The sequence below is a fragment of the Phaethon lepturus genome, unplaced genomic scaffold (genome assembly GCF_000687285.1).
Source record: "Phaethon lepturus isolate BGI_N335 unplaced genomic scaffold, ASM68728v1 scaffold3853, whole genome shotgun sequence".
NCBI classification, from domain to species: domain Eukaryota; kingdom Metazoa; phylum Chordata; class Aves; order Phaethontiformes; family Phaethontidae; genus Phaethon; species Phaethon lepturus.
Genome location: NW_010526828.1, coordinates 3,600 through 19,219, shown reverse-complemented (window position 1 = coordinate 19,219; position 15,620 = coordinate 3,600). Strand labels below are relative to the sequence as shown.

General features: G+C 40.1%; 1 protein-coding gene across 1 annotated transcript; it reads right to left on the bottom strand.

Annotated features, from left to right (window-relative positions):
- Nucleotides 1–6,908: 6,908 nt before the first annotated feature.
- Nucleotides 6,909–7,562, bottom strand: LOC104617765 (melanopsin-like). Its single transcript, XM_010283174.1, has one exon. It carries the CDS (start codon nt 7,560–7,562, stop codon nt 6,909–6,911), a length of 654 nt encoding a protein of 217 aa, XP_010281476.1.
- Between the last annotated feature and the right edge of the window lie 8,058 nt (nt 7,563–15,620).

The window sequence follows — 15,620 nt, the reverse complement described above, 5'->3', positions numbered from 1 at the left end:
GGGTGCACCAGTAGCAGGGTACTAGATGGTCTGGATGCTCCTAGAACTGCTCAGCCTGGCCGTCTGCAAGCTCTGCATGGGTGTTTCTGTGAATAACCATCAAAGAAATATGGGCAGATGACAGGTGGACCTGAGAGCATCTTGTGATCCTTTACACTCCCAAGGCTTCCACCGAATAGTAGCAGAGAGGTACTCATTAAACCTTCAAGCCAGAGGCTGTATCTATGCCAAGGGCAATTTCCTTCTACAGTAATATCAGTACACAAAACATTGCTGGGGCAGACATTGATATACCAGAAAAGCTGAATTTTGTACTAGTAAAACCATCCCGTGACTTCCAAGTGATAATCTTCAGTGCAGGGCTTAGGACAAATCAAAGTCACCTAGCACAAATGGTTTATAAATTAAGGTTACAAACAAGTAAGAGAGTGGAGTTAGACATTATCCGTGCCACAGAAGTGGTTCAACAGCTGCAGTTTCAGCAAACTTAGGTACTGCACCTTTTACAGTGCAAGTAGCATCTCACCACATCACCGCAGGCTCTGTACATTTCTATTCCGTTTCCCTCCATTAAGTTTTCCCAGAAGATGCAAGTATCTGTATGTGCTGTGAACAATTTCACACAGACAGTCAAAACTTTAAACTGTATTTTGACAGGTCTTTCCATGTTTGAAATGCCTTCTCAGTTTGACGTAAGTTCACCATTTCTCTTTGAGAACTATATTCTTCCAAACTTGAGAACTTCCAAGTTTTGAGAAGTTTTTCTTCCAAACTTTGAGAACTATATTCTTCCAAACTGTTCAGTAAGAACTTTAAACTGTATTTTGTTTATTATACTAATCTAGTACCTGGTAGTAAAATGCAGCATGATTACAAAGCATTTTGAGAATGATGTTTGTTGTAAATAATTGTCATTGGTTTTATTTGTTCCAAAGATAGTTAAAACCTGTTACTTCAGGACACACTGCAGTGACAGAGGGAGACCAACAGCAAATGTGGTTTTTTAGAGCAGCTGGGCTTCAGCTACCCTACCTAGAGTAATAGCCCACCTGGTGTAAAACCCCTTCTATGCTGCAGAAAGTACTGGAGAATTTTTGTCCTGCATCATGCAAGCCACATTGCGTATGGAATTACCATAGTTCCTCTCTGGCATCGGGCTCTTGGGAACATGCTCTCGCAGAAGAGATAGTCTCCAGAGTCCATTTGTGCAATTTCCTCTGTAAAGCTGCTTAAAATGTCAAAGGAAATATCTCCTAACTTCTAAAAAAACTTTGAAATTTTGTAAATTATGTTTTCTTCTGTTGGCAACAATATGTACGAAGTTTTATATTAAAATGTCTATGTTAGAAAATACTTAAGGTTTTGATTACAGGTGACTAGAAACTGAAAACTTCCAATTTTTTAACTTTCATACTTCAATAGAAATCATGACTGAAGACTTTTCAAAAATTTTTCAAAATTTTTCAGAAATTTTTCAAAATAATGTTTTAAATAATTTGGTTGCTTTAAATGTTGGCCAGTTCAAGCTTATCTTCAAGTGGCCAGGAGTCCTGCAAGGGGCAGAGTCAGCCAACATAATTCAGACAAGCTGCCAAGATGCTCCAGGCTCTCTCCAAACTAAGGAGAATCGGTACAGTCAGAAGGCCAAACGCGGCAGCCTTCCCTTCCTGCGCTAAGCAGATTCTAATGCCAGAGCCTTGCACCATTCCTGCGTACTGAAGTAAAGGATCGTGGTGGATCGGTGACAATGCGCACCTCTGAGCCCTCTCTTCAACTTCTTCACCCAACTTCACAGCCAGGAGAATTTCAATGGCCTAAAGCCAGTACAGCATAATAGAGGAAAAGGTCCCTTCTCTTTCTTCATTTCTAAAACATCAACATATAATTTGCAGTCTAGTGGAAATAAAAATAATTAACTTTGCTAATGACTTACAATTCAGCCTCTTTGGATTCCCTGCAGTATAACCCTCAATTAAAATTTGTGATAGGCAGAATGATGTGGAAAATGTGGTTCTGCAGAGGTCTGAACTATGTGGGTGATTTAATCTCTAACGGGCTTATGATAACCTTAGATATCTCCAGAGCAAACTAAGTCACCCCATACTTAACATCTATTCACATCCCTAAGAGCTGCACACCGAACCCGCGCCTATTTAACGTAGCAGCCTTAGTCACTCCACACACACCACCCTCATATATTGTAGCCCATACAGCTTTTTAAAATTAGGTGATAATTATACCCACTATGCAAACATTCACCGGAAACATTCAGAGATGCACAGTGTACAACAAAGAGAAATAACAGGTTTGTGACATAAACCATGAGTCTATCCTCTGTCAGACAGTACAGGCTGTACGGTGAGAACATCTTTCCTTTATTTCAGTTCTGGTTTTCTTTTTTTAGCTAAATCCGTTGAATACTGATGCCAGAAAGCTGGCACCAACGAATGCGTTTGGGCCAACACAGCTATCTGCCAGTGCAGAGTGAGCCGCAAGAGCAAGACCACAGCCGTAGGTAATGGAAAGAATCAGAACAAAACCAGCTCCCATTCAGCTGGGCTGGGCAGGGACCAGACTGAAAGTAAACCAGGACCTAATAGTGTCCCTTCTGGGAAATCACTCTGCCTTATGGTTTGGTTTACACCTTGGTCTCATTGGCCTGGTCAAATTGGGTTTAGCCGGGAGTGCTGCTTATTTTGGTCTGCTGAGCGGGCAGCGCTCTGGTGCCGGCGCCGTGGAAGCATAAAGCTGCCGTGGGGTTCCCTCCGCCTCGCAAGGCGGCCAGCTGGCAAGGCGGGTGAAATTCACCCAGAAAATCCACATTCAGAGCAGATGTTGCAGTGTCACTGCTTCAAGAAAACTGAAAATATTCGTTACCACAGATATCCTGGCTCAGGACTGTGGATTTTGTAGGAAAGAATGAAGGGAGAAAATCTACTTGCAATTGGGAGTGGAACTTAATACAACACAGATAAGAACTGAGAAGAATAAAATATTTTGGGAGAAGAAATCACCTATGCCAAGCTGTGCAGAATGCTTCCCGATACCTTGGGGCTGGACCAAGCTCTCCCTGCAAAAGTATTTAAACGGGTTTTTTTGTCGTCCAGCTTTCTGGCTCTGTCTCTTTGCTGGAGGTGCAGCCAGGGCATTTGAAAGAACTCCCTCCCCAGGTAATCAGGCCATTTGGGGTTGGCCTGACATAGAAAGCCATTTAAAACCCAACTGTGATGAGCTGCAGTGGGGGAACCATAGATCGGACAATGAATGAAAAGCAAAGCATTTTAAGATGTGGGCTTAGCTAGTGTTTTAAATCAGCATAATAATTTCTGTTGTACACTTCTGTACCTCAGAGAGTACACTGACTGTGACCACATTCCATAGAAAAGCGGTGTTCATGCATGTAGAATTGGAAAAATTGCCTGTAGAAAAAATGTCATTTTGCCCGAACAGCAGGTAATCAGCATTCAGCAAGAGCCTTGTCTCGGCATGAAGCCTGATAGGAAGCAGAGTGTCATAGCAGAGAAATAAGATAATTGAAAAGGAAAACGTTTCAGCACTCAGGATGACTTCTGCCAGTCTTTCTGAACTAAATCTCAACAACTGACTGGCAGACAGTTGTCTGCCAGTGTCTCCCTGTCAATGGAATAGGTTGGCCCTGACCCTCTTCAGAAAGTGAGACGCATCAAACAAAAGACAACAAGACTCATCCCCATTTCAGCTCACAGCTATTAATTTTATGGTGTGACTCCTCCAAATAACAGATGCGTAGCCAGAGCTGTTCCTGGATTCCAAGTGATGGGAGACCAATTTCCAGCACCTTGACTCCTCTAATTACACTGACAAGTCTCCTGAAATCTCTGCTGTGGTCCTTCATCTGAAACAAAAATGCAGACAATCCTCAATAGCGTCTGTTGAGCTGAGAGGAATGAGAGGATTAATTAGTTGCAGTTCATAAAACAATAAGATTAAAATCCTTGAGTAACTGTAAAGTGTAATTGGCAATAACGATGCAATCACCACAGTGCAAGAAGGACAGGATTGGTCCCAGATATTTTACATATGGAATAAAATATATTGATTGCACTAAGACCATGGACTAGGGAGAAGCCCAGATCAGCAGCTGGCTCTTCAGCTCTGCTGGCCTAGGCAGCTGCCTGCTTCTCCTCGAGGCTGGCGTGCCGGCAGAGGAGCGGTTCTGGGCCAGAGGAGCATCACCTCTAAATGTGTAGGAGTCCAATGGTCTCTGTGGCTCTTACTGAAGGGCTGCACCGGGGAATCCTTCAGTTCACTGGGGAGGGTTACGGCTAGCTGTGGTCTCTGGGCCTGTGAGGTGTCCTGCGAAGGAGGGGGCATGCAGCAGATAGTGCAGTTTTAAGCCTTCCCCTGCCAGCCCCCTCAGGTGTGCTGAGGGCTGCTGAATGGCAGGGCCACTGTGCAGCTGCCCCCACGGCTCTCCCAGCTGCCCTCGGTGACCGGGCATCACCCAAGGACAAAGGGTTGGTCTGATTTGACACCTTCTGAATGGTACCAAAACACCCTTATCATTTCAGACCAAGAAAATAGAAGCTTTTTGCTTCGAAATTGCTATTTTGAACAATTTTGACATTTCCAGTGATGTTTTTCCCCTCCACCCAGAACCATTCAATGCTCTCACCTATCTCACAGCTTCATTTTGCAATTCACTGAAGAACCCACACATTTATGGTCTTTTTTTTGGTGGGTGAAGTGCCCTTCTGCAGTCCCGTTCAGGGATGTAATTTTGTGTCTCCATTGGTGCACTGCTTGTGCACCAATGCTCTGCCTGAGCATGCAGAACTGGTCCAAAATACAGATCCTGCTTGCTTATGTGGTTGATTGTATCCAAAAAGTCTATTTCTAGCCTTCTGAGGGGCAATAAACTTATAGGATACCAATCATAGCTTTCCTATTCAAAGAGCCTCGTCTCTTCTTGGCTTTTATTGTCAGGTGTCCTTTGCCCATAACGTGACAGGAGTAACATCACTGAGTTCTTTGTTAAAAGCCCATCTCTAGGAAAAGGCATATTGCTCCTACAGAGGGACCAGAGCATGAGAAGCATGTACTCCAGCGATGCCTTTACTGTTTCTGTCTACAGATAGCATTTTTGTCTACAGGGGAAAAAATAACGGGGATATCCCAGTCTCCCTTCCAAACCCGTTGCAAGAACATGTCATCTTGGCAGCTGTGCTAGAGAAAAGCTGTCTTGGTACCTTACTAAAATAAAGCTAGAGAGCCAACAAGAAAAAAATGTTGCCTGCAGGCAGGCAGGTTCATTCACCAGGTGAGAATAACTTATTGTTTTATTTTTAAAAACAAATATTTTGTTTAAATATTGTTTTAATTCCAATAATCCTTTGATTCTTTCATCAGACCTTAATGCATAATAATAAAGAGCCCCTGCAATTGATGGCGTTTGATTTACGCATACGCTTACTAACAGTAACTTATGACTAACCCTGATGGACAACAGATGGGAAAATCCAAAAATTTTTAAAGATTGTGGTTGCTACAGAAAAAGCTACCCGCACAAGAGGGAAAACTTTCCCCACCACATAGTGGGAACATAGCCTGAGTGCACTGTCATTCTTAATGTCTAATATACAGGGAATTCTCTGCAAAGGCACAATGTTCCTCCCATTGACTTATAAAAGGAGCTGGCATGGACTCTATGGTCATTTTTAAAACATTACATTTTCTACTCAAAGTTGAATGTCACCTTCTGTGTAAATGCTTTACTCTGTACTCAGAGCTGACAGCCAGGTTCAGACAGTCCAATGCCGATTTGAAGGAACCTAAAAAGATACAGTGTGTTTTTTCTTCACATTAACAAAAAGACATTGTGTAAATATACGTTCACACATTTTCCACTAAAAAAAAGTAGCATCTAGTGCAAGTCAGCCTTGCCTTCCACTATAGAGAACGCTAAATTGAAAGTGACTATAAATCCAGGCACGGAGACTCCAAACTTTCTTACATTCCTAACATCCCTATGTAGATCTCTTAGAAAAATGATATTTGTGGGTTAGACTCATAGCTCATAATATTATCTCACAATGTAGCTAACAAGCAGCACATCTCAAAGAGCAGTGACAGCAGAAAAACGCCCAACATTTTTCTGAATATTTTAAAAAGCTGCATATTATGGCTGGGATTTCAAACATCTGTATGGAAGCTGGGCATGCAGCCCCTCCGCACAATGCAAATTACAATTTTTTCTTTCAATAGCGTGACATTTTTCAGGCTTTGCAATAATATGCCAGTTAAAACCCCCAAACATATGCCTTTTTCAGCGAGTCCTCCAGAGATTTAGTCACATATTCAGCTTTGTCTATTGACGTCAATGGGACTTTGAGCGGGAAGGACCAGATGACCTCTGAACATAGCTCCCACTCCTATTTTTCACCAATTCACCAGCTGAAAAGGTCAGCATTGCCTAAAGGTCCTCAAAGCCTGATCCCACCTCATCTGAAATCAGAAAGAGCAGTCACAATAATTGCAGCCCCACAGAACTATGTTCTGACCCATGTATCTTGGGAAGTCTTGGAGAAAACATGCACTAAAAGGACTTTCTGAGCATTCCAAGTCCAGCTGCCTTTTCTGATTGCTTTTTTGGAGTTCCTGAAGAAACACAGTATTTTTTACCTTGGGGAGGGCTTCTTTTCTGTAACATCCTGTAAATATTTTGTACTGTTCATTAGGTCATGTACTTTAAACATATATGCATCATGGAAATCCAACAAAAAGTAACTTAATGACTGTCCATCAAAGAGTATGAGAAAAAACAGGAAAATGGTCTAGAAAATGGGATAGTAGCAGGACTCCTTAGAAAAAGTTACATTCATAAATCCAGTATAGCGACAGTACTGTCAGAGGGCTTCAGGCAAGCAGCTCTAGAGGTCTGTAAATGTACTCTGCACAGGTACTGCTTCCAAGGTGATTTCCAAGGTATCGATTCCAGTGCTTTTTTCTCCCCGCACAACCACCTTTACTGACTTCTTACTGGCCTGTCTTACTTTTGCTTGGAGGTTGCTCTGCAAGGACACAGCTTCTTGAGGAGGGCGTTCCATAGTGCTTAGCCTCTCCTGGAAGCATTTTGGATAGCTTTGAAAGCATTCGAAAGTATCACTGCACTTTTCACGGGGGAAATAAGAACATTCTTCCACAATTGGCAGAGAATTACAGCTGGATTCAGTTTTGCCCTTAAATGTTCTCAGGCTGATGTTCAAAGTTGATCTGAGGTTCTGCGGTACCTTGACACAAAACCAACTCCTTATGCATAACTGTTGAAGAACTGTGAAATCTTTGGCAATGGTGTTTCGGAAATTTGGCTTCAGGAGGAGATAGATAACTGGATTGTAGAGTGTGGAGGACTTTGCAAAGACGGCTGGCACAGCAAAGGCAAATGGAGGAATCTTATCTATTGATCCAAAAGCGGCCCACATGGCAATGATGGCATAAGGGCTCCAGGCAGCAAAAAATCCAATGCACACAGCAACACTCAGCTTGCACAGAAGAAGAGAAAACAGTGAGTTAAAATTTTCCATGCATGAGAAAAATAACCACCAAGATCGTATATGCATAAAAATACCACCTGATTGAACCCCCCTGTTAAAAGTCTCCCCAAGTCTTCCGTCATACCTCAACTGCTCTCCAAACGCGTATTTTTCTAGCAACTTAATTGTCTGAAACTTATTTACCTGAAACTTTCAGAGTTAAAAGGTATCAGCTCCCACATTTTTCTTCCTCTTCACTAAAGTGCCATGAAAACTCTTTTTAGACCAAAAAGGAGGCCAAGCTAAAGAAGAAGATACCATTCTGGGGAAACACTTGTCTAGATTGCAAAGCTATTCCTACATACTAATTCATGAGTAATATAATGTATTATATAATGTATATAATATAATGTATAATACTAGTTCTCCTGGCTACAGAATGTCTTCCATAATTTTACTGTTGGTGCTTAACTGGAGCCACACACAGACATATGACAGCAGGAAACTGGATTAATCCCAAAGGTGAATCAAATTAATGAATTTAACTCCTACTGCACAATTGTTTGTTCTAATAAACTCTATGAAGAAAGCTTTGACAGGCCTTCAAAAAAAAAAAAACTAACCCCCACAAAAACCACAACAGATTTTTTGTATAAATCATATAAATTGTATAAATTGTAATTATATAAATTGTATAAATTATCACAGAGATATGTAAAATGCAAGAATAAATATCAGCTCTGAAATAAACATAAATCTCAAGAAATTTAAAGAAAACTGTAAGCATTAGCATGTATAGGAAGACTAACCTTCTGGGCATCATTTTAAGCACTGTTTATAACTGAAGTGCACATATATTTTAAAGAGAGAAGCAAGAATATTCATGATCCTGAAGAAGCTTCACGAGCCCATTCTTGCCAAAAGTACGTATTCCCAAATAAAGACGACAGTAGAGAATCCATTCAGTTTAGAGTAGTATTGGATTCAAGGGACAGAAGAAAACACATGAGAAAAGTACTTTTCAGCTGCTAATTGTGCCACCTGCCTGAGCTGCCCTCTGCGAGTGGGAGTGGAGAGCTGCTAACGAGCTCAGCTGACTGCCAAGCCACCACTTTTCTCAGTGAGGCTCTGGCTATAGATTCAAGGTTGCAAAAATCATGGGGTTTTTTAATTGAGAGACGACATTGCTGTGTTCAGAGTGAGAAGGAAAGAGGCCCTGAGCACTAACACCAGACTAACACACATTAGACTCTTCTAAGACATGGAAACCTCCTCCAAATGGTGTTATTTCTCCCTAAGTTTAATAGTCTCAAAAATTTTATTTTGCAAGAAGAAGTGCATGGTGACTGCCAAGAAATATATACCATGAGTTTTATGAGGAATGTCTGTGGCATTTAAGTGCTTTTTCTATTAGGCTAAATTCTGTTTATGAATTTGTGTATGTCTCTAGAAAGCTGTCTACTATAATAATAGTGGCACAGGAGAAATTTCCTATTTATGGGTGATAACCATTTAGAGCTCTCACCTGTTAGAGCTCACATGAAGTTCAAAGTTAAAGTCATTTGACAGAACTGAGAAACAAGGTATTTTGACAGAATTGAGAAACAAGGTATTTTGACAGAATGAGATTAGTTAAATAATGAAAAGGCAAATCCACAAGATGGGGTGAGCTTAATTTTTCTCTTTGTTTCTACAGCATTCTATGTCTTTACATCAGCTGAAGGTCCAGCTCTATCTATGGATATGCTGGTGCCATATGCATAGATTTTGTAATCCTTAACTGACCGTGGCCAGCGTTCAAGACCGAAACTAAAAGCAGTCTCTACGGCAAGTAATATGCCTTGGCCCTTTAGAATCACATTATGAAATGGACATTAAAAACAATTGGTGCATTTCCCAGATGGCTTATTTATGGCAGCAATTAATCTTTGAGATTACGATAGGCTTTGCATTGCTCCTATGAAAAGACATTTGGCACGTATTTTCAAGGAGCTCTCAGCCAACTTTCCAAACTGCAACAATACAGTTTCTAGAGCAAGGAGGGGATTAATCTTGCATAACTTGAGCTATCCAAAAACTTATATGCTAAATCTAAGCCACTATAGGTTTTTCGTAGTGCCAAAGGAGAGACATATCTCCTGAAAAGTAACTGATATCATTCAAAGGTCTATGTCTAAAATAGATGTGACAGACTGCTCTCAGGTCTTTGTCACTGACAGTTTTGAAGATTAAACAACAAATTTAAAACAACTAACTTTCAGTGGAGCACAATCAGGCAAAAAGGAACCCCCTTTGAGATATTTAAGCATATCAACTGTACGTACACATACATGAATGCAGAAAAAAACTTTGCTATTATTATTTATATTGTCATGCCACATATTGAGAAGTCTGGAGTTTAATACAACAGCGTTTGAAAAGACTTAACACTCTCTGCCTATGGGAAGAAGTTTCAAGCCAGGTGCTTGATGAATTACCTCCACCTCCTTAAGATCAACAAAATGACCAACATGTTTCCAAGAAGACGTATGAGGAGTGGACTAACCACTGATGCCAACACAGGATGGCAAAGAACAGCAAGATATTCACATGCATAACAAAAGAGGAGAATTTTAGTGAGGCAGATATGGGGCAACTTTGTGAACATTCACAAGAAATTCACCAAAGGACCAAACTAAAGGACACCTTTGCATTTTTGTGGGTAAACAAGATCAACAACAGAACTGCATAAGGACAACAAGTGGGGGAACATGGCATAGGCACACGATGCTTTTGGAGGCATGTCCTTTAGTACACATTCTTGGAGGAATGGTGTATTTATATAACCATATCTTAGCAACCTCTGAAATACTACAGTGGTCAGTTTTCCTAAAACAGTCAGAAAAAGATTAATAAATTTACACTGTTCCAGTGAAAAGAGAGAGGCAACGAAGCATAATGAGTCAGGGATAATAAGGGATTTCAACTACCTGCATATAAACTGTTCAAAGATAATAGAAAAGTTTTGAAAGAAAAATAATCTTTTCCACAAGCTCTTTCACTATAAGGGGCAGAGTACTTATGAGTGAGCATTCCTTTTTTCCTGCTGGTTCATATTTCAACTTTGCCAATGGTTTCCAAAAAACTTTCTTAATTCAGTGCACAATACAGTGGCCAAAGTTTATCTAAAAATGTAAGTAACAAGATAGAAAAAAAGTGACATTAGTTCTGTAATTCAAGCCTCCATAACCAAGCAGAAGTCTGTATGTCAGAAAAAAACCTTTACTTCTGCCTCAGCTAGGTTATTTCCAATGATGAGTTCATTTTACCCCAGAAATCTTTGTTCAGAATAACTGATCCGTACATTCATTCTTTTATTTCATTTCATTAACTCACAAAGGCCACACATCAACCATGTACACCAAAGAGAACCGTTCGTAAGTGACTATGGATTTCATACTGTGAGACAGGTCAACTACCCATTTCACTACATCACTGTGTGATTGATTCAATTATCTTTATGCTATACTTGATGGACAGATGTCAGTTCTGGCCCTGGATTTCCTCCTGTGAAGGCAATACCACCTGAGGCAGCAGTCACCTGTGCATCACTACCCAATGAGACCCAGGGAGGACAACAGGCATGCTGGACTACAGCCGAGCCTTTTCATAATTCCACTCTAGACTTGAGCCCAGCATCTCTCATTAAAGCAAAGAAGAGACATATTGCCTATCATAGCCTTAGCCTATGATACACAGCTGCTAAAATTGTAGTAACAGCAAACTGAGCCTGTATAGAACATAAGGAAGTCCAGCATAAAGTCGTGTGGCTGATTAAGGAACAATGTGATGGTGCGACTTAGAAAAATATGTGCAGGTCTCATATAAAGGCATTAGAAAAATTTAGTTATTATGGAAACAATTCCAAAAGTCCCTGAGTGACTCATTAGTGTTTGTAGCAAGTATAATCAAAGGTTTACAATCAAAAATCCTGTAATGTTAATAGGAAGATTATTTTAATGAACTATAATGGACTCTCTGTAATGTCTTTATCATGGAAATAGAGAGAAAAAACAGCTTCAGTTCTATGAATTATCTTTTGATAACTGCACATATCCATGGAAATTTCTAACACTTTTTCTTATCAAAGTGACCATCAAGTGTCCTGTTGTTGCTCTGCAGTAGTATAAATAAAAGGCAATGCCTTCTTCCCACAACTTGCAAGCCAGATTTTTATTTTAATTATTTGTATTTCCACTCAAGGATCCCAATGACCAGAAAAATCACTACAGTCCTGTCCATCATGCAGGGATGTAAGAAAAATACTATCATAGGCTACATAGTGTCCTCTATATACCCAGGACCCATTCTGACTGGGAAATTTGACATAACTTAGGTAGTTTGCCAAGTAAAGATCATTTCATAAAATGTAAAAAATCTTATTAATTTGGGGATATAGCAATATAATAATTTCCCAACGTAAGGCAAGAACTGATTCACCCTTGCTCTGCCTCTTAGCCTAGACAGGACTCTATCGTAGCTTGTGAACGGTATGATTTGGCACAGAGGAATTTCCAAAAATCTTTTCAAACTTTGCCCTTGCGTGTAGGCAAATACTATATACAAAAACCTTCTCTCCTGGAGAAGCAAATAAACACAATTACAGATTAAAAAAGAACCTTTGTGTCTGTAAATCAAGCACAAAGATATTGTTCACCTAACAAATATAACAGTAGGTGACACTGCTCAGAAATTTACAGGCAAGGATCTCTCATGGGGAATTACGATTGAGCTGGAACGTGTGGAAAACATTATGGTTAATAGGAAGAGATTCACAACAAAGAACACAAGTTGCAGAGGATATTTTTACATTACAGGTTAATAGAAAAAGAAAATAGGTGTTGTACACTTTCAGCATTAAGTCATCTTTAAGTTAGATCTTCATCTGGTGTATGTCAGTCTGAGCAAGCCCTGGCTATGGTATGAGCTAAGAATCTGATTCCACTATTTCAAACTAGATGTTTATTAGAGTGTGTATTGAATAAGACTGAGTGAATTCAGCTTCTTGACATGTTTAAGTAAATGATGTTTTACAGGACTGAACCACTGGTGAGAATATCACTGATGCAATGACACTCAGCCAGTCATCCAGGCACAGAGAGGCAGCGGTACCTTGGTGTCAGCCTACCAGGAGCAAAGTCGTGTCACTTTGTTCCCATGAAATAAGTGGGACTTATGCACATGCACCAATCTTTCACAGCTTCCCTCTTAGGATTACCATAAGTTTCTTTAGTAAGAACACACAATGCTTGGAAAAGATACTGGCTTAAAGTAAGTGAAAACCAAATTTTATCAAATCATATATTTTGAAAACTAGTTGAAAAACATTAACCACTTGATAACTGTTTTTTATTAAAAAAATTATTACAACAGAAATATTTTATTTGAATCCTTGTTGTCTGACTCCTATTTCTAACTTCTAGATGTCTAACTTGTGAAGCTATTATGCCCCATGTTTTCAATAGAGTATGATTCATTTCCACATGCAAAAGCACATACATACGTTTGTGTACATGCATACTAAAATTATGCGTACATATCCTGGAGTTGTACATGCAAAATCCTCTGGAATACCTAAAATTGTTAAAAAACAACAAAAAAATGCCTTTTTCTCATGCTCACAAAGGAATGTGTATTTTTGCATTTCTCAATCTGTCCATCAAGTTTATAAAAATTAGAACTAGAAACACAATACACCAACCATAAGTGTTACATTCAACAAATCAAATTATGAAACTACTCATGTTTTTCTACCCCCATCAGGGAAGATATTTGTCACTTCCAACCTACTTCCAAATAACAATGTCTTATGGCCTATGGAGAACTACTAACATCTAGAAACAGATTTCCAGATTTGCACTTCTACTGTGCAGGAACCAGCACAGAATGCACCAGTCATTCTCATGTTTTTGTTCTCATCTTTCCCTTAACACAGTCACCAAGCTAATTTACATTAAACTACTCATACTGTAGAGCATTTCTCATTATAATTAAGAGAAAGTACATGAAGAATGAGAGCACATGCATTACAAAAAGTCTATTTGTCTATATGTTTAATAACTGGTGTGAAACATTATTTCAAAGTTATGTTCCAGACAGGTTTCTAGCAACTCATTTTGGCTGAAAGGTTTTTAAAAGCCTTGTAGGTAGTCCTAGTATGAACTGGTCAGCCATGCTCAAAAACCCCAAACATACCATATGCTTCAATAGCATTTTCTAAAAGTGATCTAACATGTAAGCATCTGGTCCTCAGTGCTGCAAGTCTGAATCATTGCTCATCTTTCTCAGAATGGTTCCCACAGGTTGCGTCCGGTTTGTTCTGGCCAGTGTAAACAGATGCAAAGCACGCTTACTGCGAAAGCGGCCTCAGCGAGTGCGTTTTTGTGTCCTGAGGAATTACCTTGGCAGGCTGGCTTGCACTGGATAACATGAAATCTAGAAATGTTGGGAATCATAGGAGTTTTCCACAAAATAATTTCAGCTCAAACTGCAGCCCACTACTCCAGATTTAATCAGAAACCAGAAGTCTCCTTGGGCAAATTTATGTCCTTAGTAAGGCAAACGGATTTGACATCACAGACACTGAACAGAGGAATTGACAATCACTAGAACAAGTTAAGATCATGTTAAGCATGGCATAACAGCATTGGCGTAAGAAAAGTCAATCTAATCTTTCATCCTCGTTCATTTTGGTACCAGACTGCACCAAAAGGAGCATCACAGGCTTGGGGACAGGATGGGGCACTGTCATGGTAGGGGTGGCAACAGGCCAACAGGCAGCCTGACACTGGCAGTTCACTTGCTGGGAAAATGGAGGTGTTATCACTCATTTTCCTATTTAAACTATGCAGACATAAAGCTTTCTCCGGCACGGTGCTACTCGCAGCTAGCAAAGAAAAATTAACCCCCAAAACCTCTCCACAGCACTCCAGACGTGTTAAAAAGGGGCTCCATCTAAGAACTAACACACAGTACCGGGAGGTGTATCCTGGACATGAAGACTGGGTTTTATGGTCTCGTTGGATAAACTGCTAAATAAAATAAAATCAGGGACCACTGTCTGGATCTAGCACAGTCTATTCACCTCCATACTGCATAGTGTTGGGCCTTGGGTCTCACCAGCTTTCTCTTGTGGTGTCTTGGTGGGCTTAAGACATAATTATTGGGGGTTTGGTGTACCTTTTTTCAGTTCAAAGTGTTTTTATTGCATGAAAGAGTATTTGTTGCATGCCCTAGGAAGGAACATTAAGATCCTGTTAGAGTGCGGACGCTGCTGGAGTAATACTAGCAAAGTGTGCAAGAGGGAACTGGTACAAGACAAACGTGGCACAGTCTTGCCCATATTACCTTTTGGGAACAGTCCCTGGTTTGCGCTATCCCCTGGCCTATGCCCAGGCGTGGGTAAAAACCGCACGAGGGAGCATGCCAACAACTAAGCAAGAGGGCAATCAGTGGGCCGGTGCTTGTGATCCTTGGCCGCCTTTTCTTTGACAATACAGAAATTACCACTATTTCCTGCTACGACTCTTCAGATTTGTCTGCTTTTATCTGTTGCCTTTTGCTTCCTAATTTGATAGGAAGACATTTGGGTACCCAGTTTTCTGGGTCTGCACTCCTACAGCATCTAGCGATACCGGCTCCTGTGCATTCTAGTGACATTTTGTTTCCACAACAAAATAATTTTCATATGCTCTAAAATTCAAGGAAACAAATATGTACCTTACACCTGTGATCCTAGCTGCCTTAAGGGTTCAAAACTGGTTTATGCCAACCAGTATTTCAAATAACAAGTGAGGATTTCAATATAGGTAAAAAATTATGTATGTTAAGGTATTAGGAGTCATTGCTGATCATTCTCTTACCTTGTCATAGCCCCGCATGGAGCTATAACTGCAAACTTCTATATATGCCGTGTTTAGATAACAGTATAATAATTACATAGTGGGCTTGCTTTTTAATTATGAAATATATATATACTGAATTATCTATATATCTGTCAGGTAGTGTGGAATTTCAGCAAGCTTTAACGGAGACCATGTAGACTCTTTAGATCATTCAGTCCTTAGCATC

Bases quoted from the DNA above. Each gene is read 5' to 3' on its own strand.
- LOC104617765 (XM_010283174.1), bottom strand. From the start codon at position 7,562: ATGGAAAATTTTAACTCACTGTTTTCTCTTCTTCTGTGCAAGCTGAGT.